The 15,000-nt window shown below is 50.8% G+C and overlaps 4 protein-coding genes across 4 annotated transcripts in view; all 4 read left to right on the forward strand.

Annotated features, from left to right (window-relative positions):
- The window catches only part of LOC137901629 (cylicin-2), a 9,454-nt gene extending 9,091 nt beyond the window's left edge, over positions 1–363 (forward strand). The window contains exon 17 of the mRNA XM_068745673.1: positions 1–363. This exon is cut by the window's left edge and continues 761 nt beyond it. The gene's annotated coding sequence lies outside the window, so the exon portion shown is untranslated.
- Positions 364–809: 446 nt separating this feature from the next.
- Positions 810–2,040, forward strand: LOC137901819 (uncharacterized lipoprotein SSP0535-like). The gene is made up of 4 exons (XM_068745859.1): positions 810–842; positions 932–1,011; positions 1,089–1,322; positions 1,822–2,040. Exons 1-4 carry the CDS (start codon positions 818–820, stop codon positions 1,825–1,827), a joined length of 345 nt encoding a protein of 114 aa, XP_068601960.1. The 5' UTR covers positions 810–817; the 3' UTR covers positions 1,828–2,040.
- Positions 2,041–2,838: 798 nt separating this feature from the next.
- Positions 2,839–4,050, forward strand: LOC137901818 (uncharacterized protein DDB_G0288629-like). The gene is made up of 4 exons (XM_068745858.1): positions 2,839–2,858; positions 2,946–3,055; positions 3,133–3,369; positions 3,872–4,050. Exons 1-4 carry the CDS (start codon positions 2,843–2,845, stop codon positions 3,875–3,877), a joined length of 369 nt encoding a protein of 122 aa, XP_068601959.1. The 5' UTR covers positions 2,839–2,842; the 3' UTR covers positions 3,878–4,050.
- Positions 4,051–5,919: 1,869 nt separating this feature from the next.
- igsf11 (immunoglobulin superfamily member 11) overlaps positions 5,920–15,000 on the forward strand; it is a 27,899-nt gene continuing 18,818 nt past the window's right edge. The window contains exon 1 of the mRNA XM_068745552.1: positions 5,920–6,026. Within this exon, the coding sequence (XP_068601653.1) occupies positions 5,966–6,026 (61 nt within the window). The 5' untranslated portion in view covers positions 5,920–5,965. The remainder of the gene's footprint in view (positions 6,027–15,000) is intronic.

The raw sequence follows: 15,000 nt of genomic DNA on the forward strand, positions 1-15,000 counted from the left end.
CAGCACCCAGAGGGGATCCGGCCTCCTCCGGTTCACCTGAAGACCCACCTGGACTGTCGAATCAGCGCCGCTCTCCTGATCCATCTCAGGAATTTGTGTTGAACGTTATCAGGGATCAATACGAGTTTGAGTTCAGCGCTGAACCGGTGAGGGGGCGTGGCTAAAAGGAGGAGTGTCTGGATCGAGGGTAAAAGGGTCTCATCTCGCAGCAGTACTACGTACATGTACTATCATAGTATCGTTTCCTTGTGTGTATCATCAATAACTGGTTTTTATCTTTGGAGCATAAAGAAACAATCTGATGTTATTGATCTGCTGGACTTTAAAGCTACAATCAGATATTGATTATCAGTTAAATGAGAATAAAATATATAAATGATGTGTGTAGCTAAAATTATTAGCCGCTACTTTAGCTTAGCTTTAGCCAAAGCTCAGTTAGCTCTTTAGCGCTACTTGTCAAAGCTAATTTTGAGTTTAGCTCTTCTCCCTGTTTGTTGTGACTCATCGTCCTGAAACTTCACTTCTAAAATGAGAATGAGAAAAAATAGATTTATGAAACAATAAAAAAAGAATTTATTAAGAAACTTACTATAAAATAATGACAAACCTTTTATAATAATAATATAATGAAACGCTTTTATAGTTTAAAGTAATCACTTTAGTTTTCTCACGACATCGTTTAAATCAGAACACGACGCTCAGACAACCTGCTGCACCTGAACGCAGCCTCCTGGCTGACCGCGGGGGGGCGTGGCTTGGGGAGGTAACGCCATGTGGGCGTGCTGAGCTTCTGGTTCACTCAGTCGTGCTCTGCAGGATGAGCGGGATGGAGTTGTGGGACGGTAAGATCTCGTTTCAGCGTGTTTAGGCAGCAGGTCGCACCTGGGGGGGGGGCGTCGTCACACCTGCTCACCTGTCTGTGTTCATGCAGCTTTAGGCGGCAAGGAGGAGACGGTGAAGGCGACGAGCGAGGAGAAGACGGAGGGGGTGTGGCCTTTCAGCAGGAGTAAAGTAAGAACGCTTCAGATTTCTGCTGATTCCTGAAACTGCAGCCGGAAATGTAAGAAATCTACGCTGGTGCTTCTCAGGACAAGGACAAGAAGGACGGGGACAAGAAGGACGGGGACAAGGACAAGAAGGGCGGGGACAAGAAGGACGGGGACAAGGACAAGAAGGGCGGGGACAAGAAGGACGGGGACAAGAAGGACAAGGACAAGAAGGACGGCTCATCCCATGAGGAGATGCAGAGTAATGATGAAGAAAAGGGGAAAACATCCTCCTCTTCCTCCTCCTCCTCCTCATCATCATCCAGCAGTGACGAGGTAGATCTTAGCTTCACCTGAATGTTTGAATTTCCACTCTGAAATGCGGCTGGACAGGTAACAGTTGCTCGGCCACGCCCCTGAAGGCTGGGCCACGCCCCCGCGGTGCTGCTGACAGGTAGCTTCGGTTTCTCGGCCACGCCCCTGAAGGCTGGGCCACGCCCCCGCGGTGCTGCTGACAGGTGGCTCCGGCCTGAACCTGCAGAACCGCATGTTTCTGCACAAAGGAGCCGAACCCAGAAGCGGCGCCCGTTTGCTTGCTCTTTGTTGTTGTTGTTGTTGTTCTTGGTTGTCATGGAGATGAAACTGTCCCCAGATCTTCACTCAGAATTTATATTTAGAAATTCTTAAACCAGAAATGAGTCGAATGAAACAAAAACAAGCGAATGTCAGAAATGTTTTTTATTGCATTTTATTTATCCGGATCTCGGTCCAGAACCGATGTCCAATCAGGAAGTGGCTGCTCCGACCCGTCGACTGACTGGCGGTTCTGTTTCAGGAATGAACCGGACCCAGACGGCAGCTCCAGACGGCAGCTCCAGGTGGTTGTGGGTTCAAGGGCTGCTCCCGAGGGGAAAGGACCGAGAGCAGCGTCTCCGCTTCTCCACCAGAGGGCAGCACTGTCCTCAAGGGCCGGTTGGAACAAAAGTGTGTTTCAGTCGCTGCGTGTGAAATTAAATAAAGTCAGTGAAACGTTGAACGACTGCAGCGCCTCCTTCACGTCGCCAGGGGATCCGGTCCGGTCCCGAGTCCGAGTCCCGGGCCGGTCCGGTCCCGAGTCCGAGTCCGAATCCTGGGCTCTAGTCTCCGACCACTCTACATGAACCCGTCACTAACTTGATCAAATAAATAACATTCCATCCTCGTACCCGGTTGGGTTCTGATGTCCGTTATTCCTACCGGACCCTCTGGTTCCTCCTGAGGTTTGCGGCGTGGCTCGGATGTGTGGTTCCCTCCAGTGAGTTCTGGGTCTCCAGAATCTGGGTTGGTTCTGTGAATGTATCTCGTCGGTGCCGGCGGCCCACTGGGCTCCGGTGGGACCGGTAGGCGAAGGGAACCGAAAGACAGACCCGTCAGTGATGTCATCAGGAGCTGCCGCTACTTTAGCTTAGCTTTAGCCAAAGCTCAGTTAGCTCTTTAGCGCTACTTGTCAAAGCTAATTTTGAGTTTAGCTCTTCTCCCTGTTTGTTGTGACTTATCGTCCTGAAACTTCACTTCTAAAATGAGAATGAGAAAAAATTGATTTATGAAACAATAAAAAAAGAATTTATTAAGAAACTTACTATAAAATAATGACAAACCTTTTATAATAATAATATAATGAAACGCTTTTATGGTTTAAAGTAATCACTTTAGTTTTCTCACGACATCGTTTAAATCAGAACACGACGCTCAGACAACCTGCTGCACCTGAACGCAGCCTCCTGGCTGACCGCGGGGGGGCGTGGCTTGGGGAGGTAACGCCATGTGGGCGTGCTGAGCTTCTGGTTCACTCAGTCGTGCTCTGCAGGATGAGCGGGATGGAGTTGTGGGACGGTAAGATCTCGTTTCAGCGTGTTTAGGCACCAGGTCGCACCTGGGGGGGGCGTCGTCACACCTGCTCACCTGTCTGTGTTCATGCAGCTTTAGACAGCGAGGAGGAGGAGAAGGAGGAGAAGGAGGAGAATGAGGAGACGGTGAAGGCGACGAGCGGGGAGAAGACGGAGGGGGTGTGGCCTTTCAGCAGGAGTAAAGTAAGAACGCTTCAGATTTCTGCTGATTCCTGAAACTGCAGCCGGAAATGTAAGAAATCTACGCTGGTGCTTCTCAGGACAAGGACAAGAAGGACGGGGACAAGAAGGACGGGGACAAGAAGGACAAGGACAAGAAGGGTGGTTCATCCCATGAGGACAAGGACAAGAAGGACAAGAAGGGCAAAAAGGACAAGAAGGACAAGAAGGGCAAGAAGGATAAGAAGGACAAGAAGGACAAGAAGGACAAGAAGGACAAGAAGGGACATGGTAGAGAAAAGTCTAAATCTTCCTGCTCATCATCCGGCAGTGACGAGGTAGATCTTAGCTTCACCTGAATGTTTGAATTTCCACTCTGAAATGCGGCTGGACAGGTAACAGTTGCTCGGCCACGCCCCTGAAGGCTGGGCCACGCCCCCGCGGTGCTGCTGACAGGTGGCTCCGGTTGCTGGGCCACGCCCCTGAAGGCTGGGCCACGCCCCCGCGGTGCTGCTGACAGGTGGCTCCGGCCTGAACCTGCAGAACCGCATGTTTCTGCACAAAGGAGCCGAACCCGGAAGCGGCGCCCGTTTGCTTGCTCTTTGTTGTTGTTGTTGTTGTTGTTCTTGGTTGTCATGGAGATGAAACTGTCCCCAGATCTTCACTCAGAATTTATATTTAGAAATTCTTAAACCAGAAATGAGTCAAATGAAACAAAAACAAGCGAATGTCAGAAATGTTTTTTATTGCATTTTATTTATCCGGATCTCGGTCCAGAACCGATGTCCAATCAGGAAGTGGCTGCTCCGACCCGTCGACTGACTGGCGGTTCTGTTTCAGGAATGAACCGGACCCAGACGGCAGCTCCAGGTGGTTGTGGGTTCAAGGGCTGCTCCCGAGGGGAAAGGACCGAGAGCAGCGTCTCCGCTTCTCCACCAGAGGGCAGCACTGTCCTCAAGGGCCGGTTGGAACAAAAGTGTGTTTCAGTCGCTGCGTGTGAAATTAAATAAAGTCAGTGAAACGTTGAACGACTGCAGCGCCTCCTTCACGTCAGTGACGTCATCAGGAAGTGCCGTCTGAGCCAGTCTCAAGGTTCTCGGTTCGTCGGTGCCGCCCTCTGAGCTATGATGTCACCTGCTGAATTAGAAAACGGCTCCTCCCAATCAGTTTCTGGAAACGCCCCCATTGGCCTTGACCAATCATGAGACAGCGTGACCTGCACTGGTTCTAAACCCGGGGTCCAGGGACCGCGTGTGTGTGTGTGTGTGTGTGTGTGTGTGTGGGGGGGGGGGGGGGGGGGGGGTTACTGAACATGTTCAGTAACCAAATCAAACGCACACATGGGGGCGCTAACGGAGGGACGGCTTCCGGAACCGCTCAGGTGTGCAGACGGGTGAGGCCCCGCCCACAGCTCGAGTCTCTTTGTCCTCATGTTGAGTTCTCTCGTTTTCTGTCTCGTGTGGATTCGGCTCGTTTTATTGGTGACGTCATGAAACATCGTCATGACGTCACTGAAGCGCCAGCTGCCTGCCAGCTGCCTTCGTTACTTCTGGGTTGTTGGATTCATTAATTAGATTCTGTCGCCTTCTGTCTGTCTGCCGCCTCACCGCAGGGGGGCGCCCACGTTCCTCTCTCGCGCTGGCGTCAGCGGTCGCCCAGCAACAGCCGGGCTCGCGCTCCTCTCGGTGATCCGCGTCAAGCCGCGTGCGCACACGCAGACAGCAACAGGAAGCCAGGAGGGCTGTCTACAAAATAAAAGCTTCATAAATAAACGTCATAAATAAATATTTATCTCTAAAAATCACGTGAGGAGTCAGGTGACCAGCCGGTCTGGCCTGCTATTGGTCAGCATGTGTCTCTGACTGTTTGCTCTATTTGTCCACTTCCTGTCTGCTGACCACGTCCCTGATTGGCTGACGATGACATCGGTTTGAGTCTCCAGGTCGGGATCGATTGATATTGATGATTGATATTGATTCCTGGTGAAAAACACGATTCTTCTCGGTTTCTGTTCAGTTCTCACGTTTTCCAATAAGCTTCACTGCGCCGTGTTTTATTCTGAAAGTACCAACAGGAAGTCGCGTGTGTGACGCGGCTGCCTTTGCTCTCAGGTCGGAGCTGCAGCGGAGACACCGTGGAGCGCAACGAGACGCGCCGGAGACACGCACGGAGCGGACGGGAGGAGGTCCAGTGTGGGAGCAGTTTCTGAGCTGGGAGGATTTATTACACCAGGAGGACACTGCAAGGAGGAGGACACTCCTGTTCAAGGAGGAGGACACTCCTGTTCAAAGAGGAGGACACTCCTGTTCAAAGAGGAGGACACTGCCGTTCAAAGAGGAGGACACTGCCGTTCAAAGAGGAGGACACTCCAAAGAGGAGGACACTCCTGTTCAAAGACGAGGACACTTCAAGGAGGAGGACACTCCTGTTCAAAGAGGAGGACACTGCCGTTCAAAGAGGAGGACACTCCTGTTCAAAGAGGAGGACACTGCCGTTCAAAGAGGAGGACACTCCAAAGAGGACACTCCTGTTCAAAGACGAGGACACTTCAAGGAGGAGGACACTCCTGTTCAAAGAGGGGGACACTGCCGTCCAAAGAGGAGGACACTCCCGTTCAAAGAGGAGGACACTCCAAAGAGGAGGACACTCCTGTTCAAAGACAAGGACACTTCAAGGAGGAGGACACTCCTGTTCAAAGAGGAGGACACTCCTTTTCAAAGAGGAGCTGGTTTGTTCAAAGTCCTGACGTGGGGAGCAGAGGAGCGGAGGGAGACGGGGAGGAGGTGCGTTCCTTGTTCTCCTCTCCAGTTGTCGTCGTTTTGGCGGATAAATGTCGGCGGCGTGAGGAAACTTCATGCCTCACCTCCCCAGCGCTGACCTCCTCATCCTCCTCATCCTCCTCATCCTCCTCCTCAAGGAGATCAGTCAGGAGTCATGGTGAAGTTCCACAACGCAGACCTCTGGATAGCCTGGATGCTCCTCCTCTGCCTGCAGGGTAAGAGACAACAACAACACAACAGCAACACAACAACAACACAACAACAACAACAACAACACAACAACAACAACAACAACAAGACAACAACAACACAACAACAAGACAACAACAAGACAACAACAACACAACAACAACACAACAACAACACAACAACAACACAACAACAAGACAACAACACAACAACAACACAACAACAACACAACAACAACACAACAACAAGACAACAACAACACAACAACAAGACAACAACAACACAACAGCAACACAACAACAAGACAACAACAACACAACAACAACAACAACAACAACAACAACAACAAGACAACAACAACACAACAACAACAACAGCAACACAACAACAACACAACAACAACAACACAACAACAACACAACAACAACACAACAACAACACAACAACAACAAGACAACAACAGCAACACAACAAGACAACAACAACAACAACACAACAACAACAACAGCAACACAACAACAACAACAGCAACACAACAACAACACAACAACAACAATAGAAACACAACAACAACACAAAACAACAACACAACAACAACAACACATCTCATTTAAATTAAATGAATGTGGATTTAAATGTTGCCAATAGCCCCGCCTCTTATCGCCATGTGTGTTTGTTTGTGTGTTTGTGTGTTTGTGTGTTTGTTTGTTGAAAGGACCTGAACAGCTGTTTACGTCTGTTTATCACACAACAGATTTCAGAATAATCTTCTCTATTTGGAAGAAAATGTAACAAATTCCTGGAATGAGGAAATAATCCATTTAGACATGTTTATTGATTGATCTGTGATTGATGAGTTTGTTTCCGATCACCAGACAAATGTTCTGGTTCTGAACTGAGTTTGAGTTCATTAATACTTTCTAATACTATCAATAGCTCCTATTGATCAGAGGCGATCAGATGAGGATCAATACTTATACAGTTCTGTTTTGAAAAGTGATCAATTCTGTGTGACCCTGAAAGAAACCCGACCCAAAAACCAGCGAGTCCAGGTGTCAGAAACGGGTCCTTAAGTCATGATGTCATCGTGACGTCACCGTGATGTCACCAGACCGATTTACAGAGTCCTGATTGGCTGGATCTGAATGTTGTTATGCCTTTTAGCGGCTACATGCTAACAGATCATTGCAGTTCTGTCTTCAGTCGTAGAAACATGAATGATTGGTGATTTATTGATGATTTATTGGTGATTTATTGATGATTTATTGATGATTTATTGGTGATTTATTGATGATTTATTGGTGATTTATTGATGATTTATTGGTGATTTATTGATGATTTATTGATGATTTATTGATGATTTATTGATGATTTATTGATGATTTATTGGTGATTTATTGATGATTTATTGGTGATGTATTGATGATTTATTGGTGATTTATTGATGATTTATTGATGATTTATTGGTGATTTATTGATGATTTATTGGTGATTTATTGATGATTTATTGATGATTTATTGGTGATTTATTGGTGATTTATTGATGATTTATTGGTGATTTATTGATGATTTATTGATGATTTATTGATGATTTATTGATGATTTATTGATGATTTATTGGTGATTTATTGATGATTTATTGGTGATTTATTGATGATTTATTGGTGATTTATTGATGATTTATTGATGATTTATTGATGATTTATTGATGATTTATTGATGATTTATTGGCGATTTATTGATGATTTATTGATGATTTATTGATGATTTATTGGTGATTTATTGGTGATTTATTGATGATTTATTGATAACTGATTCACTGCGGTCCGCTCTTCAGGGTCACATGACCATCGGTCCGAACCAATGAGGAGCCTTCCTCTTGTTTGTGGAGCTTTACGCTTCATGCTTATCTGTCTGTCTGAATCGGTTCTGTTCACAAACTAATCAGTGAAGCTGTCGTCATGACGACCCCCCCCCCCCCCCACAGAGCTGTTCTGTCTGTGATTTTACGACTCAGCCAGAACCAGCGCCTCCGGGTTCGCCGGGACGTTCTGGAGGTTCGATTAAAGGCGCTGCGGCTGCTGTTTGTCCTGGTTCTGTCCCGCCGGGCTTCCGTCCGTCTGTCCCGTCTGTCCCGTCCGTTGGACTCTGAACTTGAACTCCACTGGACCCCCCTGGACCCCCCTGGATCCCACTCCAGGCCGTCTGTCTTTGATGTTATACTTTGTGGGCGGTTCCACCCGGATCAGGGAGCATCAACTTCCTGTTAGCTTCCTACAGCATGTCTGACAGAAAGCTCCGCCCACTTGCTTCATTTCCTTACGGGTGATGTCACGGCGCTGACCTGAACCAGAATCGGTTCTGTTGAACGGACCAGATGAAACGACCCGTTTCTCTGCTGTGATGCTGCAACAGTCTGTTGCCATGACAACGACGGGCATCTGTATGAAATATTGGGGGGGGGGGGGGGGGGGTCTGCGTGAAGGCTGCAGATCCAGCTGTGGGTGGTACCGGGTCTGACTGCAGGCCCGGTCAGGGATGATGTGGGTATTTTAAGCCCCGCCCCTGCCGGCCTTGTATCACTAATTTGAAATTGATCGGTAATTGATCCTCCTTGATGGACTGAATAGAGTCACACAGAAATAATTGATCCTGTGACCCGCTCAGACAATCTGAGACCCTCTGGTTCTGGATGTAGCTCTAAAAACGTTAGGTGGGCGGAGCTCTCTTGCCTGCGTCCTATTGGTTGCTGTGTGTCAGGATGACCCGGATAAGAACCTGGACCATCACCCCGGTCCGATCGGATCCATGAAGGCTTCTTTATCGGTCCAGAGGTCACATGATCAAGATTCTGATTGGTCTGCTTCATCTCAGCTGCCCTCCTGTCTCTGATTGGCCAATAAGCAGCTCCCCTGGAAACGGAGCCCCTCCCCTCGTCTGCGGAGGCGATTTGTGGATATGGACGAACGTGTAAGGGGGCGGAGCCAGCGCTGGAATCATCGGCTCTGATAGGCTTTGCAGCAGATTATATCTTGTTTGCGTGTGACCCCGGTTTATAGATTATAGGTTTATTTGATCAGGGTGGTGGAGATGCTCCAGGTTAAGTCCCAGCAGCCTGTCGCTAACGACGACGGCGACGACAACAACAACAACAACAACAACAACAACGAGCTAGCTGCTAGCTCGTTGCATCAAACCCTTCAGAACAGAAACAATCTGAGTAAAGAAGCTTTCAGTCATTTGCCCCCCCCCCCCCCCCCTGACTGGAACCAGATTCTCCCCTTTGAGATGGGACGGGGGTCTGAGCGTGACCCCCCCCCGTGATCAATGGTGCCATTGTGCCTGGCTGCAGGCGTTTATTAACGTGGGACGGCGTGCCGGTCCAGAACAAGCGTTCCACACTGAGGCGGTGATTTCCTCGCCTCAGTCCATCGCCACGGTGGGAAGAGGAGGCGTGGCTACTGTAAGTAAACAGAAAGAGAGGGGTGGAGCCGCACAGGGAGGTGCAGCACTGCTCCTCGTTCCTCCTGCTTTCTGCTCCGGTTATCTCTCCTGCTGTGGAGGTGAGAAACATCTGGAGGTGAGAAACATCTGGAGGTGAGAAACATCTGGAGGTGAGAAACATCTGGAGGTGAGAAACATCTGGCCCACTCCTTTACAGCTCCTCCTGCTCCTCCTCCTCCTCCTCAGGTGGGCTGAGTATTATTAGCGTCTCAGGTTGTGACGTCAGCTGGAATCACACTCGCACCTTCTTGACGCTCAGAGGCGTTAGACGTTGGTCGGCTGAAGCTCCGCCTCCTCGGGGGTCCACTCCCCCCTTGCCTGAAAGCAGGGCTGGAGATCCATTGTGGTCTGAATGGCGCCCCTTCAGCACCGGTCTCCGTGGTGACGGGTCTGCGGGTCGGACCCCACCAGACACCGATGTGGAGGCCGTTCTATCGAACAACGGGGGCTCTGTTCCCCCTACCAGGCCTCAATGCGGGACGCTTCTGGCCCGGTTCGGTCCGGCTGCAGCTAGAGATGGAGGAACCGCCTGTTCTGATCCAGAACAAAAATATAGAGCCAACAGGAAGTCATCCTCCAATAAAGCATCAGGACAGATCAAAGGAAGTAACGGAAGGACAGCCTATATCAATGCCACGCCCCCTTTAGGATGACCTCATCATTCATGTCTGGGAATGGGAGAAGAAGCGACGAGTGGCGTCAGCCAATCAGAGGGCGAAGCTGGTCAGCGGTGGGACCGGCGACATCATCGTCAGGGGGAGGGGCTTAGTCCACCCGATGAGCGGTAGCATGCAGCTAATGCTCATTATGAAGAAGCCATCTATCATCTCCGATGAAGACCCCGTTACCGTGGTGACCAGTCTGAGGCGCTTCATCCCTCGTCCGTCTGACAGCGGCGATCAATAACGACACGAGACGCTCCGTCATCACGGAAAAAGGAGGAGGAGGAGGAGCAGGAGGAGCAGGAAGAGGAGCAGGAGGAGCAGGAGCAGGAGGAGGAGGAGGAGCAAGAGGAGGAGCAGGAGGAGCAGGAGCAGGAGGAGGAGCAGGAGGAGGAGGAGGAGGAGCAGGAGGAGGAGGAGGAAGAGGAGGAGGAGGAGGAGGAGGAGCAGGAGGAGCAGGAAGAGGAGGAGCAGGGGGAGCAGGAGGAGGAGGAGGAGCAGGAGGAGGAGGAGGAGGAGGAGGAGGAGCAGGAGGAGCAGGAAGAGGAGCAGGAGGAGCAGGAGCAGGAGGAGGAGGAGGAGGAGCAAGAGGAGGAGCAGGAGGAGCAGGAGGAGGAGCAGGAAGAGGAGGAGCAGGAGGAGGAGGAGGAAGAGGAGGAGGAGGAGGAGGAGGAGCAGGAGGAGCAGGAAGAGGAGGAGCAGGGGGAGCAGGAGGAGGAGGAGCAGGAAGAGGAGGAGCAGGAAAAGGTGAAGGGAGATTGATCTCTGGGGATGATGATTGGTCCAGATTCTGCTGTCTGTCCTTGGTCCTTGTGGATCCGGTACTTGTGGATCTGGTCCTCGTGGATCCGGTCCTTGTGGATCCGGTCCTCGTGGATCCGGTCCTTGTGGATCCGGTCCTCGTGGTTCCGGTCCTTGTGGACCTGGTCCTCGTGGATCCGGTTGCTTCCTTGTGCGTTGCTAGCTGTACGCAGCGCTCCTGCTAACATTTAGATTTGTGAACGTGATTCTGGAAACAGGAAGTGACGGATGAGAGAGGAGGAGCTAGAGGAGGAGCTAGAGGAGGAGCTAGATGCGGCTGATGGGACAGAGGACTGGGGATACCTGTCCCTCAGGTGAGACACATCTGGCTGTAATCCGAATGGATGGATGATGGATACGTAGATGACGGGCGTGGCCATGACCTTCTGACCCCCCAAGCTTCTCCTCTGATCTGGAGGTAATAAGTTTCCCGTGTGCACCTGAACGCCCCGCGATGCATTCAGGTGCAGATAAATATTACAGGAGGAACATTAAAAGGTCCGATCATCAATGATTAATGCTTCGTGTGCTGTAATGTGGGTTAGAGCCCTGGAGGCGGCCCCCCCCCCCCCGAAGAAACGGCATCGCTGCAGGAGAAGGAACCAGGAGGAGGAGGAGGTCATGAAAATCACCTGAACTCAGGAGAGGCTCCTCCTCCTGCCCCACCTCCTCAGGGAGGTTGAAGGTTTGCCTCCGGGAGGAGGAGCTGCGTTCTGTTCTCCTCACTGATGAGGAAGAGGAGGATGGCGTTCAAAGAGACCCTTCAGGATTGGACGGTTCTGTTCTGAGGGAGCCCAGAGGTTCTCCTGGCTCGGCCCGACCCAGATAGAGTCCGATCACCCCGCTCCACCCGCCTGGTGGGGTTTGATGAGTTCTCCTCTCCGATCCGGACCTCTGATCCGGCCCTCTGATCCGGTCCTCTGATCCGGTCCTCTGATCCGGCCCTCCGATCCGGACCTTTGATCCGGTCCTCTGATCCGGCCCCTCTGATTGGAGAGAAGGTGTGATGTTTTCACAAACAAGAACAAAAACCAGAGGCTTTTGTGGTGTGAGGGGGGGGGGGGGGGGGGCTTTGTCTCCATGGAAACTGACATTCTGGTGGTGGAGCTCGGCCGGCGCCGCCGACTGTTGGGCTTTTTAATCGTCTCTGAGGAGAACCCCTCAGCAGGAGGCAGCCTGTCTGCACCTCCTTTGTTCACCTCCTTTGTTCACCTCCTCGTTCCTTCTTCCTCTCCGTTTCCCATCATCCTTTGCTCCATCGGAACAACAACAACAACAACAACAACAACAACAACGGACGTTTACTGCAGGACAGACGACCTCATCCTGTGTTCAGAACACAAATGTTACACGAGGAGCTTTAGTGTGTGTGTGTGTGTGTTTAGGTGTGTGTGTGTGTGTGTGTGTGTGTGTGTGTGTGTGTTTAGGTGTGTGTGTGTGTGTGTGTGTGTGGTCGGTATTAAAGCCCCCCCCTCTGAATGGCTCTTTGGTTCTGAACAGGGCTTCAGTGTTCTCCCTCCCCGACCAGAGATTCTTTAAAGAGTCCGTTAACAGCTTGTCGATTCATCGGACCTGAAGTCCCCAGATCCAGATCTGGGTCCAGAACAATACGGTCCTGTCACCGCTCCACCAGGGAGGTTCTGTGTTCTCCGGCGCCGTTCGTCAGCAGGTCGACCCCGAAGCGAACGGCTGCCGGGGGGTCCCGTGATTTTACATTGATGCTCAATTAGCCGCTATGCTAACATGCTACCAGCTGGTTCTGTTGAATTCTGGTCGGATCCAGACCCAGGCACACACACACACACACACACACACATAGAGCTGAACATCAGACTGAACACACACTTCTATTCGTCACAATGTTTATTTATTTATTTAGTAGTACTAGCAGTACTAGTACTACGAGTATTAGTAGTACTACTACAGCTTGGTGTCCAGCTCGTCCTACTCGACCTCTTCGATCCTGGATTGAAACCAGTTTCTCCATCTAGAAGCTGTTTGTTAGAACGATCTCGTCTTCATCATCGTGTTCGGGGTGGACTGAATTCACCACGATGAAGACGATGATGAAGACGATGATGATGATGGTGGTGATGGGACAGTTTATTTCTTCCTCTGCAGACCCAGAGTATTTCAGTCCTCGGTAATCCCCACCATCTGCTCCTCTCCTCTCCTGGCTCCTCCTCTCTTCATCCCTCGTTCTTTTCCATCCGCCCACGCCGACCACTCTTCATAAATCCTAATCCGGGTTCTGGTCCTGGTCCGTTAAAGTCCTTCAAATCCATCGGAACGTGGATTTTCTCTGGATCCTTTCAGCTCCTCTGGACTCGGTGTCTTCTCATGTGTGTATTAAACACACCTGGACACCTGTCCCGGCTCGTCCAATCACGAGTGAGCATGCTATGAGAATGGCACATCGGATCGGGTCCCCTTTCTGCTCATAAACGTCTGCGGGACAGATGGACGTCCTGTTTATGTTAGCGTTTCCAAACAGGTTGCACCTGGGAGCGGGGCGGGGCATGGCGCCAGACTTTGGGATGGGGGTTGGGGGCTTAGGTCCACTATGGACCCTAACCTAAGGTAGCACTCAGCAGGTAATAGCAATCAACAGCTAATAGCAGTTAGCAGCTAATAGCAGCCAGCAGCTAATAGCAATCAACAGCTAATAACAGTTAGCAGCTAATAGCAGTTATCAGCTAATAGCAGCCAGCAGCTAATAGCAACAACAGCTAATGCAGTTAGCAGCTAATAGCAGCCAGCAGCTAATAGAAGTTATCAGCTAATAGCAGCCAGCAGCTAATAGCAATCAACAGCTAATAACAGTTAGCAGCTAATAGCAGTTAGCAGATGTGTCGAACGGCAGGTGAGAAGGCTTGTTTTACGTCAGGCCTCTTGCCTTACTCATCAGGAATGGAGCTTGATGCTAGCGGGCTGCTCTTCCCCGTGTTTACGGCGTGCTCATTCGGGCGTGTCTTTATTTATTCCCACGCAAACAACGTTTGACAGAAACAAACAGTCGTTTAGAAGCTCTGACACGAAACGAGAACCCTGAAGGTTCTCCGCTCCTCCGAGCGACGCTGTCAGGAGAATCCAGCTGAGAACACGACAACACGCGTGTTCATTCGGCGCTCAGGGGAGAGCGGCGAGGAAGCCCGCAAGCAGACGGCGGCGAGGGCGGCGGCCATGTCTGTCCCGGGCGCACATCTGGATTAACAATGACTGGATTAGAGGTTTCTGAGCTGCTAACGGACACCGATAATACCTCACTGCCACCGGTAACCGGACGCGGACTGAGACCTCGCATAGAATGATGTCAGAATGCTAGCGCCCTGCTAACGTGCTAAAGTGTCTGTCCACTTGTTGACAGTCCTGGTTCTGATTGGCTGGCGCTTGCTGTCGCGTCTCGATGCGACTGATGTTTAAATACGTTCAGATGGAGGTTGGTGTAAAGAAGGAGTTTCCGTTTCCATGGCAACGACTGACGGGCCGTCGTCACGTCGGCTCAGCTCTGAATAACGATGCAGTTTTCCAGTCTTGATTAAAAGCATTGTGATCGCCAGCTGGTCCATTGATGCTCCCAGTGCATGCTGGGAGTCGCTTCAGATCGCTGCTAATAGCCGCCACGATGTCATTCTGCTGCGCTGCTCATCCTCTTGGATTCCTGCACTTGAACGCCCCTCGGAGCGTCGGTAATAACTGTGAGGCTGCGATCTGCTCCCGCTTTCAACGACGCTCCTAATTGGAACGCTGAAAAAGACGGCGCCGGCTAATCGGCTTAGCGATGTAGTCACAGTCGTAGATAATAAAGAGGATCTCGGTGCTCCACGGCCTATTAGCGCTCACGTAATGACTTCACACAATGGAGGGAGACGGTGGGAGGAGGAGGAGGAGGAGGAGCAGCAGGAGGCTCCCATTGTTCCCACAGAGGAGCGTTAACGGGGCCGAACGCCTCCTGGAAGGTTTGAAGCAACAATTTCAGCGGAGATTTAAAGAACGCGAGTTTAAAGGTTCAGAAACACCGAAGGAGAATGTA

Source organism: Brachionichthys hirsutus, chromosome 11 (assembly GCF_040956055.1).
Source record: "Brachionichthys hirsutus isolate HB-005 chromosome 11, CSIRO-AGI_Bhir_v1, whole genome shotgun sequence".
Classification (NCBI taxonomy): Eukaryota; Metazoa; Chordata; class Actinopteri; order Lophiiformes; family Brachionichthyidae; genus Brachionichthys; species Brachionichthys hirsutus.

What these genes read in the sequence shown, in the direction of transcription:
- LOC137901819 (XM_068745859.1), top strand. Translation starts at nt 818, where the DNA reads ATGAGCGGGATGGAGTTGTGGGACG. An exon ending in CGGGATGGAGTTGTGGGACG is followed by an intron (nt 843 to 931) that starts GTAAGATCTCGT and finishes GTGTTCATGCAG; the next exon opens with CTTTAGGCGGCAAGGAGGAG. An exon ending in GGCCTTTCAGCAGGAGTAAA is followed by an intron (nt 1,012 to 1,088) that starts GTAAGAACGCTT and finishes GGTGCTTCTCAG; the next exon opens with GACAAGGACAAGAAGGACGG.
- LOC137901818 (XM_068745858.1), top strand. An exon ending in GGCCTTTCAGCAGGAGTAAA is followed by an intron (nt 3,056 to 3,132) that starts GTAAGAACGCTT and finishes GGTGCTTCTCAG; the next exon opens with GACAAGGACAAGAAGGACGG.